The sequence below is a fragment of the Cucurbita moschata genome, unplaced genomic scaffold (genome assembly GCF_002738365.1).
Source record: "Cucurbita moschata cultivar Rifu unplaced genomic scaffold, Cmos_1.0 Cmo_Scf00072, whole genome shotgun sequence".
Classification (NCBI taxonomy): domain Eukaryota; kingdom Viridiplantae; phylum Streptophyta; class Magnoliopsida; order Cucurbitales; family Cucurbitaceae; genus Cucurbita; species Cucurbita moschata.
The window spans coordinates 620,810-646,522 of record NW_019268588.1 but is presented as its reverse complement, the minus strand read 5'-3'; the positions used below and the strand labels follow the sequence as shown (position 1 = coordinate 646,522).

Sequence of the window (25,713 nt, the reverse complement as noted above, 5' to 3'; positions counted from 1 at the left end):
AAGAAAAAAAAAAAAAAAAAAAAAACCAATAGAAAATATAAATAATAAAAAAGAATTTAAAATAATGGAAAGGGAGGGCAGAGTAGGAGAGAGAAAAAGGTGGTAGTGTCCATCTCTTTCCTTCTCTCTCTGCACTCTCTGGGTTCTCTCTCTCTGATATCTCCTCTCTATAAATATCACAGCAATGCCTCCATTCTCCGATTAAACTCTGTTCTCTGTTCTCTGTTCATAATTTTGGTGCACTGTATTTGTTGGAACGATTCAGAGCTTTTTCTCCTGGAAGAGACGCGTCGTTTTCTCGTAGCGAACTCCAATGGATACTTATCCGCTGCACATGGCCATGGCGGCTCTTATTGGGGCTTCTGTCGTCGCTGTTTCGGCGTACTATATGCACCGGAAAACCCTAACTCAACTGCTGGAGTTTGCCAAGACTGTGGATAGGGAGAGGGAGCGGGAGCGGGAGGATAGCTTGGAGGTTGAGTCGCCTCGCCATTCGAAGAAACAACGAAACCATGTGCGGCGGAAGGGGAGCGGTTATAATCGGCGGGCCTCGGCTTCTTTGCCGGACGTCACTTCTATTTCCGTCGGGATTGATGGCGAGGAGAAGCGAAATGGTCTGGTGCTGCTCGACGTGATTCCGGCTGGGTTGCCGAGGTTACACACGCTCCGTGAAGGTATGGATACCATTGATTTTCCTCCGGTAGATTGATGGCGTTTGAATGCGTAAAACTTTTCGGTTCTGTATGGTGGTTTGTGCATTATGGTTTTGGTTTTCGAGGGGAATGGTTCGTTTTTTTAGCATGTTCTGGATGCCTCTTTGGCGTTTTTCTTTCTAAGCAATTACGGCAGAAGGTTTTCTCATCTACGTTTCAATTTATATAGCTGATGTATTGTCTTTAACCTTAGAATCATGATCAACTATTAAGTTCAAATGAATCGGGTCGACGTGTTCTGTCTGAATCATAGCTGACTTATATGAGCGCTTTCCGTGCGCTTTCATTACGATTCTCAATTAGGGGTAGTTAATCTTCATATAACGGACAATTCTATAGATATCGCGTTTCCGTAATGCCATGAACTTTCTCTTACTGTATTTGGGAAAATTAAATATGGTCTTATTCGGCTGATTACTTCTGCAATCCAAGGAGTCATGGTGTCATGTATTTCAGAATCCCATTCTTAAATCCGTTTTTTTTTTCTTTTTTCTGAAGTCTCCTTCATATCTGTAACATAACCTGTTCTCCTAGAGCTTACTTGTGATTCCTTCATTCCCATCTTGATAATTATTTTCTCCTTTCTTTTGGAACAAAACAGATTCTCTTTCCATTGAGATTGTTGAAATTTTTTTGTATGACTATCCATGGCATAGGACGTGAATATTGGTTAAAGCATGATCGATTATTATTAAAAAAGAAGTTAAACTTAAGTCAATGAGTTTTAAAGAAACTTTGGCAACGTTTGGTTGGAGATCACCAATAGGGTAGGGCAAGTTGCTCCAGTATATTTCATCCCGGAAATATAATTTTGGCCTGACTTGTATAGTCTGTGCTTTAAGAAATGCCAAGGATATGGGTAACTCATGGCTTTTACAACCGGTCTCTAAAATAGTTTGCATCAGTAGGTAAATTCTATTGTGTTTTTGGCTCATGTTTCTAATGCAAGTTCAACTTCAAAACTCATGGCTTCATTCTGCCCGGAGCACTCCTGATTATCTGAATTTTCCTTGCATTTTTCTGACTTTTTTTTTCATCTATGGACATTAAGATTGAAAGGCTGATAACGTATATTAATCTGCTTTTTCCCCAAATAATCATTTGTATCAGGGAAAAGTTCTACCAAAAAATCAATTAGGCCTACTTCACCGAAGTCCCCCATTGCAAGTGCAAGTACCTTTGAAAGTATTGAAGGATCGGATGACGAAGACGATACTATAGCTGATGATACTAAATTAAGTTCAGAATATCTGCATGCTAATGGAAATGTGGTGAGTACTTAGCTCCCTTGCATTTGCTTGGACGCCTAATGCCCTTTGGAGCTTGGGAGTATTTACAGTGTTGCGTTTAACACCACCACCCCTCCGCATACAGGGTCCAGAGTGTAAGGGCATATTTGAAAAATTGCCTGATCACATTAATGCCACTGGAGAACAGATTGCCTTGGCTACTTCAAGTATGATTCGCTCTCATAGTATATCTGGTGACCTCCATGGTGTTCATGATCCAATCGCAGCTGATATTCTGAGGAAAGAGCCCGAGCAAGAAACTTTTGTACGGCTCAAAATTACCCCATCTGGTATTGCTAATTGGATCCTTTTTATGTGACTTATTTCTTTTCTTTCCTTGGCCATTTGATAGTTATGCTGTATGGTCATAATTTTAATGCGCTTCATGTGGTCGCACCATTTGATAATAGTACTGTATGGTCATAATTTTAATAAGCTTAACATGGTCGCATGGTCTTATTTGTTTGTGTTATGGCTGCATATCGACATTATCTTTCATAATGATTTTGTAAGTGCTCAGTAGACGTTATATGATCTTTTCTATGCAGAAAACACAATACGAGGTAAGCATGCCATTTAGTTTTTTGTATTGGATGGATTTCTAAGAACTTTGCCAATATGCAAGCACCATAGGTCAATAACAAGTAAAAAAAGATTTTTTTTTTCTTTTTTTTCTCACATGAATGTAGATTGGATTTTTAATATGTTTCTATTTCTTTCGTTTGTTTTTTCTAGAGGTACCATTACCTGATGAAGTAGAATCATATCTGGTTCTTCAAGAATGCCTTGAGATGAGGAAAAGATATGTCTTTAGGGAAGATGTTGCTCCCTGGGAGAAAGAAATCATATCTGACCCCAGTACACCGAAACCTAATCCAGATCCGTTTCAATACACTTCTGAGGGCAAGTCTGATGTGAGTTTGTCTTTATTGGCTACTGACTCATGTATATCAGCATGTTATAAATTTGCTTCAATTGACCTTTGTTATCATAGTCTAGATTTTATTCTATTGTTCCTCTTATTCATTTTACGCTTTCCCTTTCTTCAGCATCATTTTGAGATGCAAGATGGGGTCGTTCACGTCTATGCAAACAAAGAGTGTAAGAACATGAGAGTTTGTTTCTTGGGAGATATTTAGATCTATTAGTTTTTGGATGTTTTTTCAATTGTTTTCTTGTGGGTACTGTTTGAATGTTTTGCAGCAAATGAAGAACTTTTCCCTGTTGCTGATTCAACCACCTTTTTTACTGATCTTCATCACATACTTAGAGTCACTGCAGCTGGAAATATCAGAAGTCTATGCCACCATCGACTGAATCTTCTCGAACAGGTACATGTTCATAATGCTTTAGTTATCAAAATGTATATTAATGTTTTTATTTCGTATCCTTGATGATAAGCCCATAAATTCATGTCATTCAGAAATTCAATCTTCATCTGATGCTTAATGCGGACAAGGAATTTCTGGCTCAGAAAAGTGCTCCACACCGTGACTTTTATAATGTCCGGAAAGTCGATACTCATGTTCATCACTCTGCGTGCATGAACCAAAAACATCTCTTAAGATTCATAAAGTCCAAGTTGAGAAAAGAGCCTGATGAGGTAATGAATAATGACTTGATTTATTGTCTAGTGTTTCCCGTTTATATTTTGATTGTAAATATTGGCAAGAAAATAATGATTAATATATTCCTGTAATTAGGTTGTAATATTTCGGGATGGTACATATTTGACCTTGAAAGAAGTTTTTGAGAGCTTGGACTTATCGGGGTAAGTTTTCTTTTACCCATTTTCTTTGAGAATGAAGAACCGTTTTTATTCATCATCCAAAAAGGGAAAACAAGAGATACTGCTTCACTTTGGACATTCATGAAATATTTCTGAGCATGGAGTATTAATTTCTTTTGACCTCTGAAGAGCAGGTATGACTTGAATGTTGACCTCTTGGATGTTCATGCTGACAAGAGCACATTTCACCGCTTTGATAAGTTTAACCTTAAATACAACCCCTGTGGTCAAAGTCGACTCAGGGAGATCTTCCTAAAGCAGGATAATCTAATTCAAGGTATTATGTTTCTTACTTTATAAACTATTAGATTCAGCATGTTGAGAACAGTGTGACGTTTGATTTTGTGTGCACGTTCTCGTGTTACATATTACATGTTGAAATTAGTTAAAGGAATAATGAACATTTAAAATCTGCAAGCCGAAGCCATGCATTTGCAGTATATGTAATGATCAATATTTTTCAACTGTTAGTGGAAGCTCTCGCTCTCTCACTCTCTCTCTACTTCGTTTGTGATATATATATGAATACTGTTGACAGATATTTGGATATCTTCTCAATCCTTTCAACTTTTGTAGACTATTGGATTTTTTTGTATGTTTGTTTGTTTCTGATGGGTGTCTCTTTGAAGGCCGTTTCCTTGGTGAGCTGACCAAACAAGTATTTTCTGATCTTACTGCAAGTAAATATCAGGTACATCATTCTTCCTTCTTTATAGTTAGGTACAATATTCTGGCTTCATTTGCTTTATGCCGTGGCTTTAATTTTTATAGTATATACTAGGTGTATTCTCAACTGTTTGTTTGTGCTTTTAGCAATTTTTATGATATCGACTCCCTATGAAAGAACCTAAAAGGGGAGCCGCCTAAAGGGATTAGAGATAACTAACACCAGTAAACAGGAAATGGCTACTATAATCATTTGTAATAAAACAAATAAATAAACTACAAAGAAACTTGGAAGCAAAAGCCAAATGGAAGCAATCAAAACAGACAGATTCCAGACATCCTCCCAAGTGTCCTCTACGCCTCATAAATTATCTCATTCATTTTGAGTCAAATGTACCCAAATGTTGATAAACGAATTGGCTTGCCAAAGGAATCATCCTCTATCTCGAAAAGGGAAGAGTTCCAAACCTAAAGGTTCTTCCAATTCATATTTCATTATGGAATAAGCCAAATGAGTTTATATAAAAACATGTATTTATAACAATAAATTCACTAGTTTCATTGCTCTTTGGCTCCAGTATACACTTGTCACTAGCCGTACAAGCTCAAATATTGATAACCTTTTAAGTGTATAAGGAGAATTTGATGAATGAAGTTTCAGGTTTTTGGCCTAAAAATACCTCATCAAACCAATTTTACTATTCACCCATTACATTCTCACGTATTTGAAGAACAGTAATCTTCGGCGACCTTGTGGCTAAGTCAAAGTTCTTCGGCGAGAAATTTCAATTAAATCCCTTCAAAATACTCCTCATATTCAGCTAAGATTTGTTAAAAACCTGATTTCTTTCCCTTTTTTCCCCTCAGATTAATCATTTCTAAAATTTCAGTTTCCAATTTTCTTCCTCTCTTCTTTCTTCTTTAAAAATTAGGATGTTACAAGAGGGGTAAGATGTCATGGGAAGGAAAGAGGTATTTTAATACTGGTCCACCCTTCAAGATTTTTCCTAGCTGCAATGAACAGAGATGAGAAGAGGTTGTTTTCAGCCCTGCTCTAAATGCTTTTCTTGTCAAGACATTTCCTACCTCATGTCACCGTACTAAAATTTGTACCTTTAGTAAACTGCAGTATCATTGTCATCATAAAAGAAGAAAAGAGAAAATGGGGGCACTAGATGATCAACTAGAAAAAAATGCTGTCGTCCCTAGATACTAGCATCCATCTGATGCATCAGTAGATCTTTGACGGGCTGTAAGCATGTTAGGAAGAAAAAAAGCTGATGAGCTAATTAATTGGTATAAATTTTTTGGCAGCATGTTTATGTCTCTGTACAGAATTTTAGATAACATATATGCATGGAAAAAGAAAAAAAAAAAAAAAAAAAAAAAAAAAACTCATAATAGCTTTATGCAACTTTAAAGTAGATGAGAATAATATACATTGTACTCCCTACTTTCAAGATATGGATCCCTTTCCAATATACCATGTTTGATGTTTCAATCTTTTAATGCAGATGGCTGAATATCGGATATCTATATACGGAAGGAAGCAAAGTGAATGGGATCAACTTGCCAGTTGGATAATTAACAATGATCTGTACAGTGAGAATGTCGTATGGTTGATCCAGGTAATGCGGCCTTCAAAATCACAAGGGAAAAAATGGGTCCTTTTGGCTTATCATATATGCCTGGCTTGTCATGTTCAAATTTGGTTCTAGTGTACTGTATTGATTTTATTAGTGAACTGAAGTTGGTTGCATTAATTCTTGGATAATTGTGTCACTAACTTGATATCACAGTTTTTATCTGAGAAGTAACTTTATCCAGAAATTTGCTGTTCTTGGTGTATCTGAAGATCTGAATTTAGATGCTGTTTATTTCTGTCTTATTTTATTATGGTTTGTGTTTCAGCTGCCACGACTTTACAATGTGTATAAGGAAATGGGGATTGTGACTTCGTTTCAAAACATTCTTGATAACATCTTCATTCCTTTATTTGAGGTTACGGTGGATCCAGATTCACATCCGCAGTTACATGTTTTCTTGAAACAGGTTTGTTATCTCCCAACAGAATCTTCAATTTATCTTACAAGACCTTATCGACTGATAGTGTGTAAATATGTTTTTATTGATTTTGTATGGCTGTATCTGAAACTATTGTCGATGGAATTGTGGTCTCATTATTTTCCCATTATAACGTACATACTTCACAAACTTTATTCTCCTTTATGAGCTTTTCAGGTTGTTGGTTTGGATTTGGTTGATGATGAAAGCAAGCCTGAAAGACGCCCCACCAAGCACATGCCGACTCCTGCTCAGTGGACAAACATTTTTAACCCTGCATTCTCATACTATGTCTATTACTGCTACGCCAATCTCTACACATTAAACAAGGTTTGTGACGCCAAATGACCTTAAGATCTTTACTTTCTGCCATATCTTTTTATCAAATTCTAAAGTAAATGGCAGTCCATTACTTGAATGCGGTTTAAATTGCCCATATAAGTTTTCTTTGTGGGTGATCCTGTCGATTTTGTTTTCCAGCTTCGTGAATCAAAGGGCATGACCACTATAAATCTTCGTCCGCATTCTGGGGAGGTACTTACGAAATTTATTCAAATTTGATGCATACGTTATGTTTTTACGTTCAACTCAATGCATGAATCCTCTTCAGGCTGGTGATATTGACCACCTTGCTGCAACTTTCCTAACTGCTCATAGTATTGCCCATGGAATCAATTTGAGAAAGTCTCCAGTGCTTCAGTATTTATATTATCTAGCCCAGGTATGGACAACATTATTTCCCATTAAACTCAGCAGAGTTTTCTCTCTTATTTTGAACACGACATATGCATATAAACAGGTTGGTCTGGCTATGTCACCACTGAGCAATAACTCTCTGTTCTTGGACTATCACCGGAATCCCTTCCCTACGTTCTTCGCTCGTGGTCTAAATGTCTCTCTTTCTACTGATGATCCTCTACAAATCCACTTAACAAAAGAACCTCTGGTGGAAGAATATAGCATAGCTGCTTCGGTGAGTAGCTTTGGTTGACCTTACCCTTACCCCCTTCAACTCTCTTCTGAGTTCAGTACATGAGCCTGCACTCTATACTCTTATGCGTCTGAATATGAAACCCAGATATCATGAAGGTTTATTTTGTTGTTTATTTTACAGGTGTGGAAGCTAAGTTCTTGTGACCTATGTGAAATAGCTCGCAATTCTGTCTACCAATCAGGTTTCTCTCATGCTCTAAAGGTACAATACAGAACCATGGGGCTATTTAAATTTTCAATCAATCCTTCACCCATATATGATGCAGTTTTCATATTCCTCTTATTTAGTTCCCGAGCGCCTGCATTCGATGCATCAAACTACCATCTAGTCTATAAATATGTTCTTCAAAGGAAAATATTTATGCTTGTATTTTCTGTGATGCAAAAACTTGTTCATTTATTCTTTCTGAAACCCGACCTTTCTGTTGTAGGCTCATTGGATTGGAAAAGAATATTACAGGAGAGGGTCGGTAGGAAATGATATTCACAGAACGAATGTGCCACACATTAGGGTGGAATTCCGTGATACGGTATAATCTTTTTCCTTGCTCTATTTTTTCCCCTCATCTGGAACATCTCTGGCATCATCATCTAACAATTTCAATTTTCTTCGTTGCTTTAAATATTATAAAATATGAAAAAGATCTGGAGAGAGGAAATGCAGCTGGTTTATTTGGGAAAGGCCGACATTCCGGAAGAGATTCAGAAGTGAAGAACAACGGAGAAGTGTGCTCTAAACCAAACTGGGGAATACTTAAATCTCTAAAGGCGCGATGGTTTGAATTCTCGATTATTTGGGTTTCACGTGATCGACTACTCCACAAAGGAAGGAAGCCAGATTTTGATTGTTGCATACACCAGATGTCCTGGAACTGGGAAATGGGAAGGGGAAGGGGAAGGGTACATACAAATTGGTAAAAACACATTTTTTTTGGGATGAGATGGGGAGTTGAGATCCCAAAGGACAGTCTACAAAGATATATGATCATTATATACGTGCCCAAAAATAAATAATAATAATAATAAGAGGGGGAAATGTCACAATAAATCATTTGTCTATTACACTTGCTCATGATGATAAACTCGTTGCATAACGACTTATGGAGTGAGATCTATAATCTATAATCTATAATAAACTCATCGCAAGTTCATATTATAGTTTAAATTTGTAAATCAAAAAGGGGAATGTAAATGAAAACGACTGAAACGCATTACATGTGAAAAGGGAGAGAAATGAAATAGCCAATATGAACAGAATACCATACCAATGGCTAATTCTCTAAATAAGTTTTAAATGTTCTACAAATGATTGGCGAGGAAAATAGAATATTATTAATTAAGACAAAATCCCCTATTGAAGAGGTTGACCAAAAGTTGGAAATGGAAGTTGGTTGATCAAAAGCTTTCTATTTCTTCTTGTAATGCTTAATTTCTTTGATTACTCCATCTGCAAGTGAATCAACGTCGTTGTTTTTCCCAAAAAATTTTACAAATTCCATCTTCTCCGGACCCATTAAGTACCTGCCAAATTTCCCCCCATCAGATTGTCTCAAAATTTAACAACAATTTTGAACCGAATTCGAACATTCATACTTACATCACTATGGAATGATCGACAAGATAATCCGAGTCTTCCTCTTCAGTCTTCATATAATAAACTCGATATGCTCGAGCTACCTTCCGTATCTCATCTGAAGTTCCAGTTAGTCCAATCAAGTCCGGATGGAATTCTGCAACATACAGTAGGGCAAAAATTATAGTAATTTGGAACAATTATATGATTAATAGATGCAAAACTAACTTCTATATACCTTTGACATATTCCCGTACTTGTTCCACCGTATCTCTCTCAGGATCAACGGATATGAAGATAGGCACAATTTTAATTCCCGCCTTTTCTGCTTCCACAACAGAAAAACAAGTTGAAATTATAAACAAACAGAGAATTCAAGGATAGTTGGACACGTGAATGATTCAGCAAATAGCTTAGCTTAGCTTTGATTGGAAGAAAGTTTTGCCCGTCAAACAAAATATCAAACGATCTGTAGCAGTCCTCACTATTATAAGCCATGACACAATAAACTTAAACAGTTGTTTAGAAGATGAGTCTGCCATCGTTATATTTTGTTAATATCAAAATGAAACCATGGATTTTTTTGGGAAAACTGGTTTCAAAACAATATCCTGTTTTCAAAACTGTTGTTAAGAACTACAGAAATCAAATAAGCTTGAAGGAAAGCAAACGGAAATAAAACTCAGGAAAATTTACTCAACTGATTTTATCAACTGCAGCAGCTAGCTTTTGTAGTTCATCTGGGCAGATATCGGGGCAGTGTGTGAAGCCAAAATATATCAAAGTCCATTTCCCAAAAAAGTCTTTTTCCGAGACCGGCTTCCCGTCATGATCGACAAGTTTAAACGGCCCCCCAATAGCAGCTTTTCCTACAGACGGTCCTTGTTTGACTTCTATGGAAGCCTTGTTTATTTCTGTTAATGAACAGAAGAGTAATCAAATCAAGCACACACTAAATTTAGAGAGACAACATTGAAATAAACTCCTACGTGAGCAAGCTAAAAAAAATATTGCCCCCTAACTGCTAAAAACAAGCAATGCCTCTCACTAATGTCTTCCAGTTGGTTAAATTTTACAATAGCCATTACAGAAGAATGGATTCCAGTTCCAAAAAATGGTGAAACAACTAACAAGAATGCACACAAAGCTATAGACAGTAGACATAAATCTCATTATGGAGCTGGAAAGGGACCCAGAAATATAATATGGGCAAAGATGTACGCAACAAGAGTTGAGTGCATTTGAACAAGTACCTTAAATTTTAACAATAGATCATCATAAAAAACTGCATTGAAAAATAAGCATCATTTTATTTTATTCTCAAATATCAAAATTAAAGGTTTTAAAGCTTATAGGATGCTCGACTGTAAAGGAGAGGGGCGAAGCTGCTTGAATGTAAAGGAGAGGGACTGCTAAATGTAGTATAGTAAGTAATAGGCTGCTACTCTAGGCTCGCTTCGCTTCTTCAAGCTCCGCTCCTTATTTCAGGGAGTCGTCTAAGTCAATTTACAACAAATTAAGAAACAAACCCTCTAAATTCTGCCTGCTCAAGCCAGCTTTTCGAATAGACATTACTTGGAAGATTTTCCTCTCTAAGAAAATGTGGGAAAGAATATTTATTCCACTCAAGAACTCACCATAGTAGTGTACCTTCGATATGACGTTTCTTTTCCCTGTCATAATAGAAAACCAGTCCGGCTCCAGTGGCAACCAGCAAAAGAAAACTCAACCATGATACAGGCTGCGAAGAGTAAATCAATCAGCTCAAAGCAATCAAATCCCAAAAAGAAAGCTCTAGATAAATGTAGAAAGCCCCATTAGAACAACTAAGGTAACCATACCCCACCACGAACAGGTTTGCCAGTATCTTGGCTCTGATTTGATTTTCCTGACTCATCCCCTTCACTAGAATTCGACTCTGCCGATTTCACGGAGGCTGTGGTTTGAGAATCCGGAGTAGTAGAAGTTGTACCATAAAGCCGCCTCATATAAGAAGCTAAATAGTTGATTCCAAGCCCCTAAGAAAGAAGAGATAATCACAATAGAAACAAAAACACCAATAGAGAGAAATTCTAAACACAATTCTCATAGTATAACCCCCTACGGATGGAGATAAGTGAGGATTTAAAAGAAAATCGAAGAAAAAGAATTCATAATATCATCGGGCCAGGAATACTACAAACAATTAAACGTAAAATATTCGGCTGCTAAATAGCGTATAACCTACGATCTTCCACCAACTTTCTAATTGAAGCGATTATTCATGAACATCGTCAAATTTCCCAGAAACTGAACTATTAACTAACGCACGAATCCTTAACAACTATTTCTCCACACGACAAACCAGTAATTCAAAACCAATAAGGAAACCAACCGAGTGAAGACAAGGAAAAGCAGGATCATGAAGATTCGCGCCCGCTAGAACGGAAGACGAAGATGAAGGCGACTGTAACCTCAGCCGGTGTAGAGAGAGACAGCGATTGGCAAAGTGAAAATGCTTGGCACTCCTAGAAATAATGGACGCCATAATCAACGGTAAAATCTCGCAAAACCCTGAAATGTAGAAATGGCGTTCGAAAACCCTCGCTGCCGCTGCCGCTGCCGGAGTATGGAGGGACGGCGGTTATTTATATGGAGAACTTTTGGACCCGACTTTGCAATTGGAGCGAGATATCACCAGAGCTGTGGGCCACATTAATTGGATTCTTAATGGGCTTTTTATGGAACGGATTTATAAATATATTAAACTCCAAAAATATACCATATTTTATAGGCTAAATTAATTTTTTTTTTAGAATTAACAAAATATTTTAAAATACTTATAAAATTTTAAAAATAATACTTACAAAAAATTAAAATACTTACAAATACCGCCACCTCGTAGATTATTTTTTAATTTTTAATGTTACTCTTGAAAGTTCATGAGTAATTTTTAAGACGGTACGGTTGATAAGAGTATTTTTAATTTTTTTTTAGTTTAAAAGTGGTTTGAAGTTTTTAAAAGAATTTAAGGTTATTAAAGGCAAAGGGTATTTTTGAAATATTTTAAAATTTTTTAGGGTATTTTTTAAACAAAAATATTAATGGTTTCGGTCTAAAACTAAGGGGTGCGTGTTGTCACAATCGTACTCTTGATGGCAGAAGACTTACGATTGTGCGACACTCACTTTCCAACGACAAGTGAGCTAAGCCAATTTGTTCTTACGTCGCCTCTGGCCTCGATTTACAAAGAATGTTTTAGAAAATGAGGGCAGAGAGAGATTTTGGAACAGAGATTTTTGAAAGAGACATTATATAAGCAAGCAAGAGAGTAACAACAACGGCACCGTATATAACCTTGAGTAGGGAGAAGTTGACAACTAGTCAGACATTAGAAATAAACATTAAAACATGTAAAGACATAAAGAGCTTGGGTTGTCATGGACATGCAGCCAAACCATGGGCAACACGCCTTAAACGAGCATGATCGTGACACGTGTGACACAGATAGATGACGATGGATGTTGGAATGACCATAAAAGCTAAGACAGAACACTAGTATGCATGGTTTTCAATTAGTAGTTTTATAAACGACCTCTCATTTTCGTATTCAAATATTTTGTTAAGGTTTTATTTTGACGCTGTTATTTCTAAACGTTGATAGCATTTTGAATTTAAATTTCTAAATTTGGGATAAATTAATTTACACAATTAAATCATATTCCAAATTTGTTATTAAAGATTGAAATAAACTTTGATTTGTGTTTGTGTTTGTTATTAATAATATTGCTACAAATGTGCAAAAAGTATTTGATTCCAAGTATCCGGGACGCCGGGGAGGCACCAGTGGATGCAGTCGGCGTGGTGCAGCGGGTCCGCTTTCTGCTCCGCCGTCAGCAACCGCCCCCCGGTTTCGGTGTAGACGGAGGTGTGGGCGTCGATTCGGTAGTCGGAGAGGTGGGTTATGTTGATGAACGCCACCGGAACTTTCATTCTCTCCACCACTTTCGCCACCACACTCATCATTCCCTTGTCCGATCCGCTCCCCCAGAATTTCCTCTCCCTAATCGGCTTTGTTTCGTTGAAGCATTTGCTCCCGTTCGCTCTCCCCCAGTCTATGCTTCTGTTCAAAGATATCATTATCTGTCAGAGGCGGATTTGAACTTTAAAAAAAATAAAAAGAAAATAAGCTAAGGAAAGACCTTGTATGAGTCGGAGACATTGTTGTAAAAAAGACACGTGTCTTATTGGGATTGACATTCGAGTCGACCCAATTGGCCCAAGTCTTCAATCCTATTCTATAAGCAATTGGTGTGTCAAGTTCTTCGTATCCTTCCTCTCCGTTCTCAAACGATCCCCACCTGTGTTGTGTTTTTGCTCGTATGTTAATTTAAACACAAATTTTTAAAATTTTGAATTTTAAGTTTTAATGAGAGAGATTACAAGGATTTGATTTTGAGGCTGCTCATCCACCACACGTAGGTATTGAATACGAGAATATCGACGTTGGTCCAATGTTTGGAATGGTTGGCTACCGAATCTACTCTTAGTATTCTTTGCTTTGGATCTCCAATTATGGGATTGTCTGAATTTGAGTGTACGAGAAATGGGGCCCAATAAAACTCAATGGTAGCTTTGTACTCCTGAAACAAACACTTGTTAATACAAAACCACCAACATATATAGATGTTCATTTAACTCGTTCGGGGCAAAAAATTCTAGATTAAACGAGGAATAGGGAAGAGGAGTTTTTTTTTTTTTTTTTTTTTTTTTTTTTTTTTGCTAGAACCCGATTTTTGCAAATTCCCACTTATAACCCTATGAAAAATCTGAGATCTCATGTCGATCGAAGTGGAAAATGATATCTATTAAAGAGGCGAATGAGTGCTAGCGAGGACGCTGGGCCCTGAACGGAGGTGGATTGTGAGATCTCACATCATGGAGGAGAATAGGACGTTGGGCTCTGAAGAGGCTTGTGATCCCACATCAGGGGGGAGAATAAGACGGTGGGCCTTGAAGAGAGTGGATTGTGAGATCCCACATCAGGGAGGAGAATAAGACGGTGGGCCCGAAAGATGGTGGATTATGAGATCACAAATCAAGGAAGAGAATAGGACGTTGGGCCCCAAAAGGGGTGGATTGTGAGATCCAACATCTGGGAGGAGAATAGAACGTTGGGCCTGAAGAGGATGGATTGTGAGATATCACGTCGGTTGAAGAGGTGTGGAAGCTTCTCCCTAATAGACTTATTTAATAGCGGTGGGCTTGAGCTGTTATAAAACATGTCTTAACATTGTAGTAGGAGTGGGAGACGTATTTGTCCCCACCACGTTCGGTTGACATCTCTACCAAAATGACACGAAGAAAAAAAAAAACAGAACAAAGAGTACCTTAGCACTGAAAACAGAGTGAAATCGGCCTCTTTTGAGAGACTTTTTGTCCTCTGGAATCAACCATTGAACCATACAAACAAACGACTGCCATTGGCCACGCTGCAACGAGTCCCCAACGAACATCAGCCTCTTTCCTCTAAGCTTCTTCAGTGCAATCTCTGCGTTAAATCTGTCATTCAAACCAAATTCCATCAGCAACACCCAATCCAAATTTACTGAATTAAAAACAACTCGAACTAACTCAAACCTTGGTAATCTGCAATCGTCCGGCTGCCACTCCCAATGCCGATAATCGGAATCCTCCCGCCCATTCTTGACACACGACACTTGCCGGTCTAGATACGGGCACGACTGGTCCGTGTACAACGGCTTGATCGATCGGTTAAAAACCCACTTCCCATTTACTACGCTACACTCCTCCGGGTCGAACTCAAACCGGTCGTCCATCAACGGGTCGCTCCACGGCTCCTCCCCTCCAATTCAGAAACACAAAAAATTTAAAACTAAAAGTAATACACACAAAAAAAAATTAATTGAAAAAGACGTCAAACCTACTTGTTTTCGAGGAGGCAGATTTTCGCGTGCATGAATTGAGTCTGAAGATGGAGGATGAGAAGAAAGTGACGCGTTGGGTGTGGAAGAGAGCGAGGAAGGTTAAGGCGAAGAGGACGACGGTGAAGAGCGGGAGGTGGGGCTTGAGCCGGGCGACGGAGGGCTTCGCCATCGAGGCGGAGGGGAGCGGCACCGACAAGCTCATCGAGGAAGAGGAAGAAGAGGAGTTTATTTTAGGAGACTTTAAGGTAATATTTTATGGGTGTGTTTGAGTAGGAGTGAAGGTAAAGGAAGGTGTGGTTGGGTTTGAGTTTTTATTATCTCTTCTTTTATGGAGGTTAAGACAAGAGGAGTGGGGTGGGTGGGTTACCCTAATTTCTTAACCTCTTTTTACAACCAATTATGCAAGTGGCTAATTAAATTAAGAAATTTTTATTTTTTTTATATTGGGTTCTCGTCATTGACGAGAACAATTTGCTACCGTAGTCAAAGGTCGAGAATCAAAATCAAGAACGAGATGATTTATAGGAGGATCATAACCCATGAAGAATCCGTGAAGCTACACCTCCACGACCTCCTACTTAACAGGGTCTAACCAAAGAAGAGATCATGGGTTTCAAGAGAAGAACGAGCGGAATAAACCAATTCTTATCAAAGACTCGAAATGGGAAACAACTGATTCGAGATCCAAAAAAGAATGTTAAGATAGTGCCAAGGAGCTCTAGTCGAAGTTGACTCTACAATTGTAATGCAACGGCGAAGTCTCGAAAAGACGAAGCAATATGATAAGACTTATGAAAAGTCAAGCTAGTTATCCTGTCCAAATTTTGACAACTACCGTTCTTTATTCATTTATTTTTTTAAAACAAGCCTTCTCTAACTACTTACATTAAAAAAATCTTTATTAAAATAATTTTGTCACTATACCAATAAAATTATTTATGTAGGAATTAAATGGTTAGAAAATCTAAAATACAAAGACTTAATTATTATAGTTTAAATTATTTAATTTTGAACCAAAACGTGTCTTAATTTATTTTTATAAACCATAAATTTATTATAAAAATAAGATAAATTTATTTAAAAATTGTGAATTTATGACTGATGTATACAAAAACAGATTTTGGCATATTGATGAAAAGTGTAATGAAAAGATTTTGAGTATTTTAATTTCAAATAAAAAAGGGGTCATTTTTTAATAACACAAATTTATGGGGTTTGTTTTGTTAATTTTGATAAGAAACACGGACGTTAGCCAAGTACATAGAAACATTTGCAGGAAAAAAAAATCAATTTAAGCATAGTTCAACCGGTTAAAATATATATTTTTGACTGAGAGGTTCACGATTTAAATTTTACCACCGGAATTGTTCTTAAAAAAAGAATAAGAAATAATGCTATTATGAAATATCCCTAGCTCGGGACTTGGAATATGGATTCAGTGTATATAAGTGTACAATTTCAATTTTTTTCCTGCAACTTATGAAATATCCCTAATTCGAGATTTGGAACTTGGATTCAGTGTACAACTTCAATTTTTTCTTGCATCTTATGAAATATCTCTAGCTCGAGACTCGGAACTTGGATTCAGTGTACAACTTTGATTTTTTCTTGCATTTTATGAAATATCTCTAGCTCGAGATTCGGAACTTGGATTCAGTGTACAACTTCGATTTTTTCCTGCATCTTATGAAATATCTCTAGTTCGAGATTTGGAACTTGGATTCAGTGTACAACTTCGATTTTCTCGTGCATCTCCTATGACCTACTTGTTACGAGCTGATTGTACCAAAAGGATTTAAAAAGTCACCGAACATAACGGGATGAATGAATTGACGAGAACAAGGGTGTGAATTAAGGGATACGCAAGGGACATCCTTGTGTTTTTTTCCCAACAAAAGCAATGATTGCTGAAAAGCCAATATTTTTTGTCATTGAGGCCCCACGTCGAACACCTTGTGCGCATTGGAAGTGGACCAATTAACCCACTCTGAGCCTTCAAACTGAAGCTTCTTTTCCTGTTTCAGAATCTGAAAACGCCATCCCTGCCGATCCCACGAATCCCATTAGAATCCTTAGCTTTTGGGTGTTGTTGGTCTGTGTAGTCATTTTTATTTGGCCCTTAATTTCCTTGTTTCCTTATCATGTGTCCAAATGGATAAGTATGGGTTAAAAAGAGTAACAATTTAGAAGTAAAAAAAAAAAAATGTATGATAAAAGTTACTCCTAAACCACCGTAAACAAACATTTATTCTTTCAAAAGTTGCAATATTATTCTTTTTAACGTTTCATGAAAAATCTCAAAACTATAATTGAAATAAAAATATGTTAAAATGTTGAATGAAAAACTGACAGGGTGATAACCTATCACGATCTGATTTTTTAAACTTCGAATTTCAGACAAAAATAAATAAAAGTAAAATATAGGGAAAAGTATACCATTCGGTATCAGAGCCCTTGGGTTGATTTCATGTAAGAGCTTTCCTTTAGGCTGATTCCATATCATTTGGTATCAGAGCGGAAGCTTGTTGGGCCCATAACCCACAGGCCCCAGGATCGAAACGGGCACAACACGCTTCCGCTCTGATACAAAATGATATGGTATCACTACAAGGAGAGTAAGTGGACTGATACCAAAGATTGATCATGTCAAGCTTGAATCATTCTTTTAGTATATTTTCCAAATCTATCTTACAAAGATAACATACATTATATTGCAGCTAGTTATTAAGCATGTTAAGCTTTCATAATCATCCTTAGATATTGTGGTTGTTTGCTAGGTTCCTAAGGCGTCTAGGCGATTTTAAATTTAAGTCTCACATTTTCAAGACATTAGAGACGGTTGGGCTTTATATCCTAAAACTCTTTGTAACAAAACTTCTAAGAGTGGATCGAGTTCAAGTATATAGTCAAAATGATCTATAGTGCAGAGATAAGACTGAGTACCTTATCATGGGGACACTATGGATGCGGCCCACTTTTGTATATGATATAAACAATATGATTACTAAATTTTACATGTGGAGACATGTGAGTGGGAGCGTCGTATGCAATGAGTATTGCATAAGATCGAACCATGAAGAAAATCACTCTCACTTTATAATGTTGTTCACAGTTGAGACTGATTTTTTCATTCGATGACCTAAGTAACTTGATCTTAATCCTGAGCTAACTATGAACTCCTATTTATTTGAAATTATCCTTAGATTTGCATGGGTGAGAGTGGCCCGAGTTCACCGACTCAATAAGCCTCTCATTTCAAGAGTAAGACTGGGTGAATAGCTGGAAACATAGGATGTAAGATGAAACTCACTCCTACCCATTTTTAGGGATAGTAAAGAGGTTGTTCCCTTAAGTACTAAGTCTTGAACAAGGGGGCCCCACCCTCTAATTGGCCCAAGAGGGAATGGGTCTAGTGGTTGGACCACAAACTAATTGTTCATTGGAGGATCAATGGGACTTAAGGAACAAGAAGTAACTTCAGAAGTAAAACGGTAAATTGACCCAGCTCTAGTTACGAATAACCTGTAAAGGATCGACTTACTAATCATGGTTATATCAAATGGACAGAAATATATCTATAGTGAGGGGAGTGCAACTACTAGGCTATAATAGAGAGTTCTGGTACTAAGCTATAGTGATGAGTATGCGGGATCACACCTTTAGATTTAGTAGATGTTATGGTTCTGTATTAAGGGTTGTCAACTAACCTAATAATTGCTGACAATTGCTGACAATTGCTAGATTTGCAAAGCTAGAGATTCTTTTAGAATACTTGCAAACATTCACAAATAAAGCAACTTAACTAATGATTCCAACCAAGAGCTATTTAGTAAGATGAATAACTCTTATATCGAACTTAAAATCTATGATGGTCACTCTTAGATCCCAAGAAGACTCAGTCAAGAATTAGTTTGATCAACACTAATCTAATCATTTTCAAACTAAATAGACCAAAAAAAATAATCTTGAATGAAAATTGAAGAAAATAAGACATACATAAATAGTCTTAGTTCAACTACCTAAATTAAAAGTATTCAAATCATATTACGATGTCAAGGGGTGTTTATTGTCACTCAATTTTTTTTTCTTGAAATAAGACATGACATAAATAGTCTTAGTTCAACTACCAAAATAAAAAGTATTCAATTCATATTTCGATGTCAAGGGATGTTTATTGTCACTCAATTTTTATCTTGATTAATATAATAATATTATAAAGATTTTTGGATTAAAAATCTTTGTTTCAATCTGTACATTAGCTAGCGTTTAAAGATGTAATGTAAATACCTCTTGAATCTTCTTTACACTGCTTTTTGTAATCGTTCCTTCTGGTACAAGCAAAGGATTAGTGGTTGGATTCATATCATCTAACCTGACACATGATATTTAGAAGAGATGACGTCGTACAGTCTAAATAGATTTAATAAGGTTGAGCCTCAACCCAGGATGTCGGTCATTCAATGTTGCGGCTATGCAAGCCACTAAGTATGAGAACAGAAAAATTGGTTTACCCCAGAATGAGATCCACTGTCCGAAAGATCCTTGGTGCTAGAACTCGGTTGTAATGATTATATCAATACACACAATTTATACTACACTATTAAGTAAAAAATGATTAATTAAAGAGTTTAATTAATTAATTTGTATGATTGAAGTTTAAATCATAATTTTTTTAAGGATAAATTAAGGTGAAAGAATAATTTAATGTGTTTAAATTAATATTTAATATATTAGGTAGGTTAAATATACAAAAATAAATACATATTTAATTTGAAACGTTGATATTAATATTTAATATATTAGTCTTTTAGAAATTATCGATTAATCCCAACTAAATATGCTCTCTTTTTTTTTAAGAATAAAAAATTATGACTTTTTTTTAAGAATAAAAAATTATGAAAAAGAAATTACTATATGGGAAAACAAACTTTAAAAATGATTTGCAGGCTGTGGGGTTCGAACCCACGCGCACTTATGTGCAGAAGATCTTAAGTCTTCCCCCTTAACCACTCGGGCAAACCTGCGGAATTTGTTGCAAGCTTAACAATTTTAAAATATTAACCTAAATCTTGAAATTAAGTCCAGTATTCTTTTAATCATTAAAAATTACATTAATATTTAATTTTTTTCATTAATAATTAAAAATATGTTTTGAAATGATTTAAATATGTCCATTTTAATCATTTTAAAATTACTCGGTACAGTTTATATTTAATAAGCCTTTATCTCATTTAATTTTTTAAATATTAATGTATTTATGAAATTGAAATTTTAAAATTAGATACTAAATTAAAATATGTCTAATAAAATAACTAAATTTATTTTATATAATATATCCATAAATCTATTAAATACAAAGTTTAATATTTATGAATTATTTAAGACATTTTAAAGTTAAAAATTTAAAAATTAATTATTATTTATTTTAAAATTTTCACAAGCATCCCACCATACTCGATTTTTATAAAAATTGAAAAGTCATTCCAAACCAAACTACAAACTCTAACATAAAAAACGGAGTACGAGATAACTACAAATTCTCAATCAGTTTCTACAGCTAACATGAACCAAGTAAAACCCTCGGAATGGCCCAGAAAAGAAAATGGGTGCACTTTATAAATTGAGAATTTGGGAATCATATTGTAAAAAAGAATCAAAGTTTCATGGCTTTTAAATCATTTTCGGAACAAGGGTGGAAGATCATCGGAGCCTGCAAGAGTGGTTGGTATAAGCTTCGAGCTATTCTAAAAATATAGCTAAAGTCGGGTTGTGAGGAAGGTGCGTGCATCTCAGATGACTCGAGACTAAAAGAGTTAGAACAATGTATGACTAGATATCGTTAAATATATAAGAAGGAAAGTAAACACTTTGGCTCGATCATGAATTCTATCGTGTTGAATAATACTTGACTTTATGCTTTTTTCGATTTCTTTTATTTTCTATAATTACGTTGCTTTATTTGTGTGAAGTATGATCGTTGTCTCGAACTTGTATCGGAGTGAATTGCAAATTTGCACTAAATAATAAATTTTACAAATATTAGAAAAAATGTTATTCTTTATTTTTCATCCCTCTCACGAATCAAACTGACATTTTTAAGATGTCAATTTGAACATAATTGAATTAGATAAGACTCGAGCCACAACCCGCCACTTGTTGATATAGAATAATTGATAATGCGTGGCTTTAATAAACATCAATTAGAAACCTTAATTTTAATTTAAATCCATCAATACATCGTTCATAAAGTCGGAGAAATACAACACATCGATCTAGTCTGACCCCTATAGTCTCGCAACGCGTAACTTATTTGTAGTTTTATTGGTTCGTTCTTAAGTCTTATTCTTATTGATTCATCCGTTCATTCGTTCCTAAGTTTTAAGTTTTCCTACGCTATCTCCTAGGTTTAAAGTCATAAGTTCTCTTTTCTTAGCCTATCTAGGCCGTTAGTTCTCGGGGTTCATTCTTGGAGTTCTTAGGTATCTTAATTAGATATTCTTCATTATCGTCACCATCATTAACCCAAATCTTGTGGTTCTCGAGGCATGACCCCAATGTCATTTCAACCAATAGTTTTCACCACATTGTAATGAACGTTGTTCTCATACTTTTTGGTAAGGTTTGGTTGACATCTTCGGAGGGGGCAAGACCCAATCTTGTCGACACTCATCTAGTTATATGTGTAAAGATCTATGTCCTAAAGTCTCATAATTAATTATTTAATTTTTAATAATAACTTTGATTATTTTATTTAATATTATCCGTTGTTTGAAAAATCTAAAGCTATTAGTATAACCTTAAACAGTATCTCGTAGATATATAATGAGGATCATGTTCACGTACGACTTCTTCAACTATCTTATCTTGGTAACTTGCCTTTCCATTTGTGACAACTTCTCCATTATTGATGATCATGATTCTCTTGTTAGGACGATCACGATCACGGCTAATATGATCAATTCCTTAACATTTCCAAAATTTAATGTCTCTATCTCTCTCTCTCGAACTTTTTTTGTATTCCTCTACTGTAACAATCTCTCTCGAACCTCTTAAGATCAAATATCTAAAAGCAAAAAATTGGAACCCTGTTCTAAATTGAATTTTCAAACTTGATAATGTTTTGAGTGACTCAGATGCAATCTATCACAATAATTGTCTAAAATCTTAGAAATTGCAACGATGATGCTCAATATTCTAAGGTTGAAAATTTTAACTTGAGAACTCAATTTTAGTGGCTCCTAATTTAATTTTTACATATCAATGATGTGGATATATATAGCATTCCCCACAAAAGAAATCTTAATCAAACGTTAGGAAATTAATAAATAGATGCTTTAAAAACTAACATTGTACTTTTACTAAAAACAAAAATTTTGAATAAATGAGCTCGTCCATTTTTTTGGGCAAAGGGGAATTCTTCAATTTGTCGTGATTCTTTACTGATCAACATCAGCTAGCCCAATCTTCGGTCCTGCATTGGACTGATTTCCCTCTTTTCCTCTCCCTACCTGACCCGGACCCTGCTTCTAAGTTCTAAGGAAATCTCCCTTAGTGTACTCTCGAGCTTTCCGGTTGATACTTTCACCTAAAGAGGTAGAACAAGTGAGAGGGTAGAAGGTGACGACCCTATGAATCGACTATGAATGAAGGTGGCTATGAAGACGGCCAGCTTCTTCCATACAAGAGCTAATCTCTTGGAAGAAAGTTCCCCACTTTCACGGCTGAAAACCCAGTCTTAGAGACACAGGCCAAGGCCTCGAAAGCCTCTTTGAAAGACGAAAGAAGAATGAGACAGAACAGGAAGGAACCAACCTCGGGGGGTGCGAATCAATTACCCCCTATTTGTAAAGTACCCGTCTCCCTACCAGTCGAGGAACAACTCACGAACCAAACCTAAAAAATTTATAGTTGGATTGTGTTCATTATTTAATATAATTTTTTTTTTAGAATAATTGAGATGAGTCTAAAAAATGTCTCAACTCGACCCAATTCAACCCATGAGCATCTCCAATTCAAACGACTCAAAACAATATAAGACAAATATAAATTTGGTAAATTATTCAAAATGCCATTAAAGCATAATTAAAAATTTAAATATATTTTTAGAGGTTATTATTAAATATTTAAAAAGTTTAGAATATTTTTATTAATTTATCAAAAGAAAAAAAAAAAAAAAAAAAAAAAAAAAGAAGCTCCGGGGATTGCCACGTCATCACAGGGCATGTTACTCAGCGCTTTCAGCATAAACCGTCCCAATTGCCTCCTTTCCCATTGCCATTCCCTTGTGAGAAAACAGAGGCTTTGACGGAACGTTTATTTCTGTCCGACCAAATATTTCATTTTACCTTTTTACCCCTTACGCTCCTCGTTGTCAACTCTGTCTGATTCTAAATCCATCATTTTCCAAAGGAGAAAATCGTAATTTCACGCCTCCCAGCTCAACACTCGCTTCTCAACAAACAATGTCATCGGAATTTCGGAATCTAGCCCTATTTTCCTTTCCCCCTTTTCCCCCTTTCCCCGAGACGAGCCAGATCTGCGAAGCTCCGTTTCAAATTTCGAAACACAACAGCACGCCCGATTCTTTCAGTTTTTCGATCTCTTCGATTCGATTTCTTACTGGTTTCGAATCGGGAGCTCGTTAACGATGGGCGATTTCAATCTCGCTCTTGTAATCGTCGCGATAGTCGTCTGTGTCATTATATTCATCTTCAATGTGTACCTTCTGGTTAATTACCAGCACCCTGATGATAAGAATCAGGCGTATTTTCCTAAAGTTGTCGTCGTTTTCGGCCTCTCTGTTGCCTTGATTTCTATTTTGATGTTACCGGCTGACGTCGCTAATCGGCAGGCTTGCAAGCACGCTTTGTATAATGGCGCTTGTAACCTCACATTGCCGATGAAGGATCTGTGGCTCGCTGTCTATATCGTCGATGCTGTGCTCGTCTTCTTCATTATTCCTTTCGCCATGTTCTACTACGAAGGAGACCAGGACAAGTAATTGCTTAGAATTTGAGTCTTTTCTGAACATAATTATATCTTTTGTCTGGAGGCTTTATTGATTATTATTATTATTTGTGTTATCATTGTGAAGGAGCCTTGGCAAACGGGTCAAAAGCGCCTTGATATGGGTTGTGGTAATGGCAATTGTCTGTGCTCTCCTGTTGGGAATTTTATACGGTCAGCTCTTATGCTCATTCTTGAGGATTTTTGTGTTTTTTTGGTCTTATATTTCGTTTTTAATTGGATAGAAGAAGTTGTGACGATTCTGCACTAAACTTGCTTTAGTTTTATGCTCATTTCTTGTTTGCTCTCAAGTTAATTGTACTTTAGGCTTCTTCCTCACATATCAACCAATGAAGGCTTGAAATATGATCATTCTTCGATTTTTTTCTTTCCTTTATAATTACATTCTCATTTTACCTCAAGAATAACCAAGTAATGAACTGACTGTTCCATGGTTCTCTTACTGTAGAATATAAATGTTCTTTCAATTGGTGAATGTGTGTATCTAAATTATAACAATTTCTTACTTCCCTCTAAGACTCAGTTTTCGGTTGAAAATTTTCCATGTGCCCATGTCTTTTAACTGCTAAACTTTGTTGGTATATTTATCAGGGCTTGTAGGAGAAGTTGACTTCACCGTTATGCATCTTTCCTCAAACACTGCTTCTTTTCCCAATCAGTGGCAGTTCTCTAGCAGCCAGCCATGCATTGGAAATGGTGTCCGGCAGGTTCTACTTCTGTTTGGAAATTTTAGGCCTCATATACAGTTCTATTTGGCTTCAGTCATCAGATCTTAATTATGGATTTGCATAATGTTAACATCTACATGACTCCTTTTTCTCATTGTGTTGTAGTGTTCAGCATTCACAACAAGTGCTTCATCGGAGAAAACATGGACAATGCGCACTACTTTTCCTGAATATGTTGTTGCTCTTGCCACTATTGTTGGATCCGTACTCTTCTCTGTAAGTTCATTAATGGAGATTGGAGGAAAACACTATATCTCCTTCATTTATGAAATAGTGAACCATTTGAATACATGTACTCTGCCCTTTCTCATATCGCCTATTAGTCTGTCTAGTAATTGGAATTCACGACGAATTATGAAATTGAATTTACTGACAAATGTTTCATGTTTAATTTATGCATACTGCTCATCTTCCCATATAAATATCATTAGTGAATTATTTCCACAAAGTGAACTTCTTGGTGTTTATCAATTTATTGCTTTTTAACCTGCAGATAATATTTTGTGCTGTTTAATTTTACAATAATCAAACAAATTTTTTCTGATCTCTTTTTCTTTTCCTCTCCACTAGATATTTGGAGGTGTTGGCATTGCATGTCTGCCCTTGGGCCTCATTTTCTCATTCGTTAGGCGTCCAAAGGCCGTTATCACTCGTTCACAATATATCAAGGTACTTTTTAGTTTTTTATAATGCAAATTAGTTATTATTTTAATTTTGGGTTTGACTTGCTAATTTCTATCATATAAGTTATATTTTCTATTCTACAGGAAGCAACAGATCTAGGGAAAAAAGCAAGAGAAGTGAAGAAAGCTGCTGATGCACTTCACCAGGAAGAAAGAAGTGGTTCTAAGGGTAGAAAATGGCGAAAGAATGTGAAGGCTGTAGAGAAGGTATGTTTTACTATCGATACATTTTGGTGTTGATGCTCTTTTGGGGGTTCCCCC

At 36.2% G+C, this 25,713-nt stretch overlaps 4 protein-coding genes, 1 long non-coding RNA gene and 1 other non-coding gene across 7 annotated transcripts in view; 2 read left to right on the top strand and 4 right to left on the bottom strand.

Moving 5' to 3' along the window:
- Positions 1–94: 94 nt before the first annotated feature.
- LOC111438133 (AMP deaminase-like) lies at positions 95–8,562 on the top strand. The gene is made up of 20 exons (XM_023076079.1): positions 95–674; positions 1,824–1,984; positions 2,088–2,292; positions 2,738–2,916; positions 3,052–3,103; positions 3,206–3,333; positions 3,426–3,605; positions 3,706–3,773; positions 3,926–4,068; positions 4,421–4,482; positions 5,972–6,085; positions 6,369–6,509; positions 6,699–6,851; positions 7,002–7,055; positions 7,132–7,242; positions 7,321–7,494; positions 7,636–7,716; positions 7,946–8,044; positions 8,158–8,243; positions 8,280–8,562. The coding sequence occupies exons 1-19, from the start codon at positions 314–316 to the stop codon at positions 8,224–8,226; spliced, it is 2,535 nt and encodes an 844-aa protein (XP_022931847.1). The 5' UTR covers positions 95–313; the 3' UTR covers positions 8,227–8,243; positions 8,280–8,562.
- LOC111438139 overlaps positions 8,000–25,713 on the bottom strand; it is a 22,560-nt gene continuing 4,846 nt past the window's right edge. The window contains exons 2-4 of the long non-coding RNA XR_002709621.1: positions 16,680–16,691; positions 8,580–8,582; positions 8,000–8,076 (exon numbers count right to left, since the gene is read on the bottom strand). This is a non-coding gene — a long non-coding RNA (uncharacterized LOC111438139). The remainder of the gene's footprint in view (positions 8,077–8,579; positions 8,583–16,679; positions 16,692–25,713) is intronic.
- LOC111438138 (protein SCO1 homolog 1, mitochondrial) lies at positions 8,699–11,708 on the bottom strand. Its single transcript, XM_023076083.1, has 7 exons — positions 11,462–11,708; positions 10,929–11,105; positions 10,738–10,828; positions 9,789–10,001; positions 9,326–9,412; positions 9,112–9,244; positions 8,699–9,035 (listed from the first exon to the last, which is right to left on the bottom strand). The coding sequence occupies exons 1-7, from the start codon at positions 11,612–11,614 to the stop codon at positions 8,921–8,923; spliced, it is 969 nt and encodes a 322-aa protein (XP_022931851.1). The 5' UTR covers positions 11,615–11,708; the 3' UTR covers positions 8,699–8,920.
- Positions 12,815–15,278, bottom strand: LOC111438137 (protein trichome birefringence-like 3). The gene is made up of 6 exons (XM_023076082.1): positions 15,015–15,278; positions 14,707–14,932; positions 14,457–14,628; positions 13,510–13,709; positions 13,269–13,427; positions 12,815–13,189 (listed from the first exon to the last, which is right to left on the bottom strand). The coding sequence occupies exons 1-6, from the start codon at positions 15,214–15,216 to the stop codon at positions 12,856–12,858; spliced, it is 1,293 nt and encodes a 430-aa protein (XP_022931850.1). The 5' UTR covers positions 15,217–15,278; the 3' UTR covers positions 12,815–12,855.
- On the bottom strand, positions 19,956–20,038 carry TRNAL-UAA. Its single transcript has one exon. It is a non-coding gene; the product is annotated as a tRNA-Leu (tRNA).
- The window catches only part of LOC111438134 (LIMR family protein At5g01460-like), a 9,247-nt gene continuing 6,939 nt past the window's right edge, over positions 23,406–25,713 (top strand). The window contains exons 1-6 of one of the 2 annotated variants that reach the window (XM_023076081.1): positions 23,406–24,011; positions 24,109–24,194; positions 24,633–24,748; positions 24,875–24,985; positions 25,340–25,438; positions 25,537–25,659. In XM_023076081.1, coding sequence (XP_022931849.1) covers positions 23,662–24,011; positions 24,109–24,194; positions 24,633–24,748; positions 24,875–24,985; positions 25,340–25,438; positions 25,537–25,659 — 885 coding nt within the window. In that variant the 5' untranslated portion in view covers positions 23,406–23,661. The remainder of the gene's footprint in view (positions 24,012–24,108; positions 24,195–24,632; positions 24,749–24,874; positions 24,986–25,339; positions 25,439–25,536; positions 25,660–25,713) is intronic. The other variant, XM_023076080.1, reaches the window with a different exon arrangement.

What these genes read in the sequence shown, in the direction of transcription:
- LOC111438133 (XM_023076079.1), top strand. Translation starts at nt 314, where the DNA reads ATGGATACTTATCCGCTGCACATGGCCATGGCGGCTCTTATTGGGGCT. An exon ending in TGCATGCTAATGGAAATGTG is followed by an intron (nt 1,985 to 2,087) that starts GTGAGTACTTAG and finishes CTCCGCATACAG; the next exon opens with GGTCCAGAGTGTAAGGGCAT. An exon ending in GAGAGCTTGGACTTATCGGG is followed by an intron (nt 3,774 to 3,925) that starts GTAAGTTTTCTT and finishes TCTGAAGAGCAG; the next exon opens with GTATGACTTGAATGTTGACC.
- LOC111438138 (XM_023076083.1), bottom strand. Translation starts at nt 11,614, where the DNA reads ATGGCGTCCATTATTTCTAGGAGTGCCAAGCATTTTCACTTTGCCAAT. An exon ending in AAAGAAACGTCATATCGAAG is followed by an intron (nt 10,002 to 10,737) that starts GTACACTACTAT and finishes GTTCATTAACAG; the next exon opens with AAATAAACAAGGCTTCCATA. An exon ending in AGTACGGGAATATGTCAAAG is followed by an intron (nt 9,245 to 9,325) that starts GTATATAGAAGT and finishes TGTATGTTGCAG; the next exon opens with AATTCCATCCGGACTTGATT.
- LOC111438137 (XM_023076082.1), bottom strand. Translation starts at nt 15,216, where the DNA reads ATGAGCTTGTCGGTGCCGCTCCCCTCCGCCTCGATGGCGAAGCCCTCC. An exon ending in GACGATTGCAGATTACCAAG is followed by an intron (nt 14,629 to 14,706) that starts GTTTGAGTTAGT and finishes TTTGAATGACAG; the next exon opens with ATTTAACGCAGAGATTGCAC. An exon ending in ATGTCTCCGACTCATACAAG is followed by an intron (nt 13,190 to 13,268) that starts GTCTTTCCTTAG and finishes ATCTTTGAACAG; the next exon opens with AAGCATAGACTGGGGGAGAG.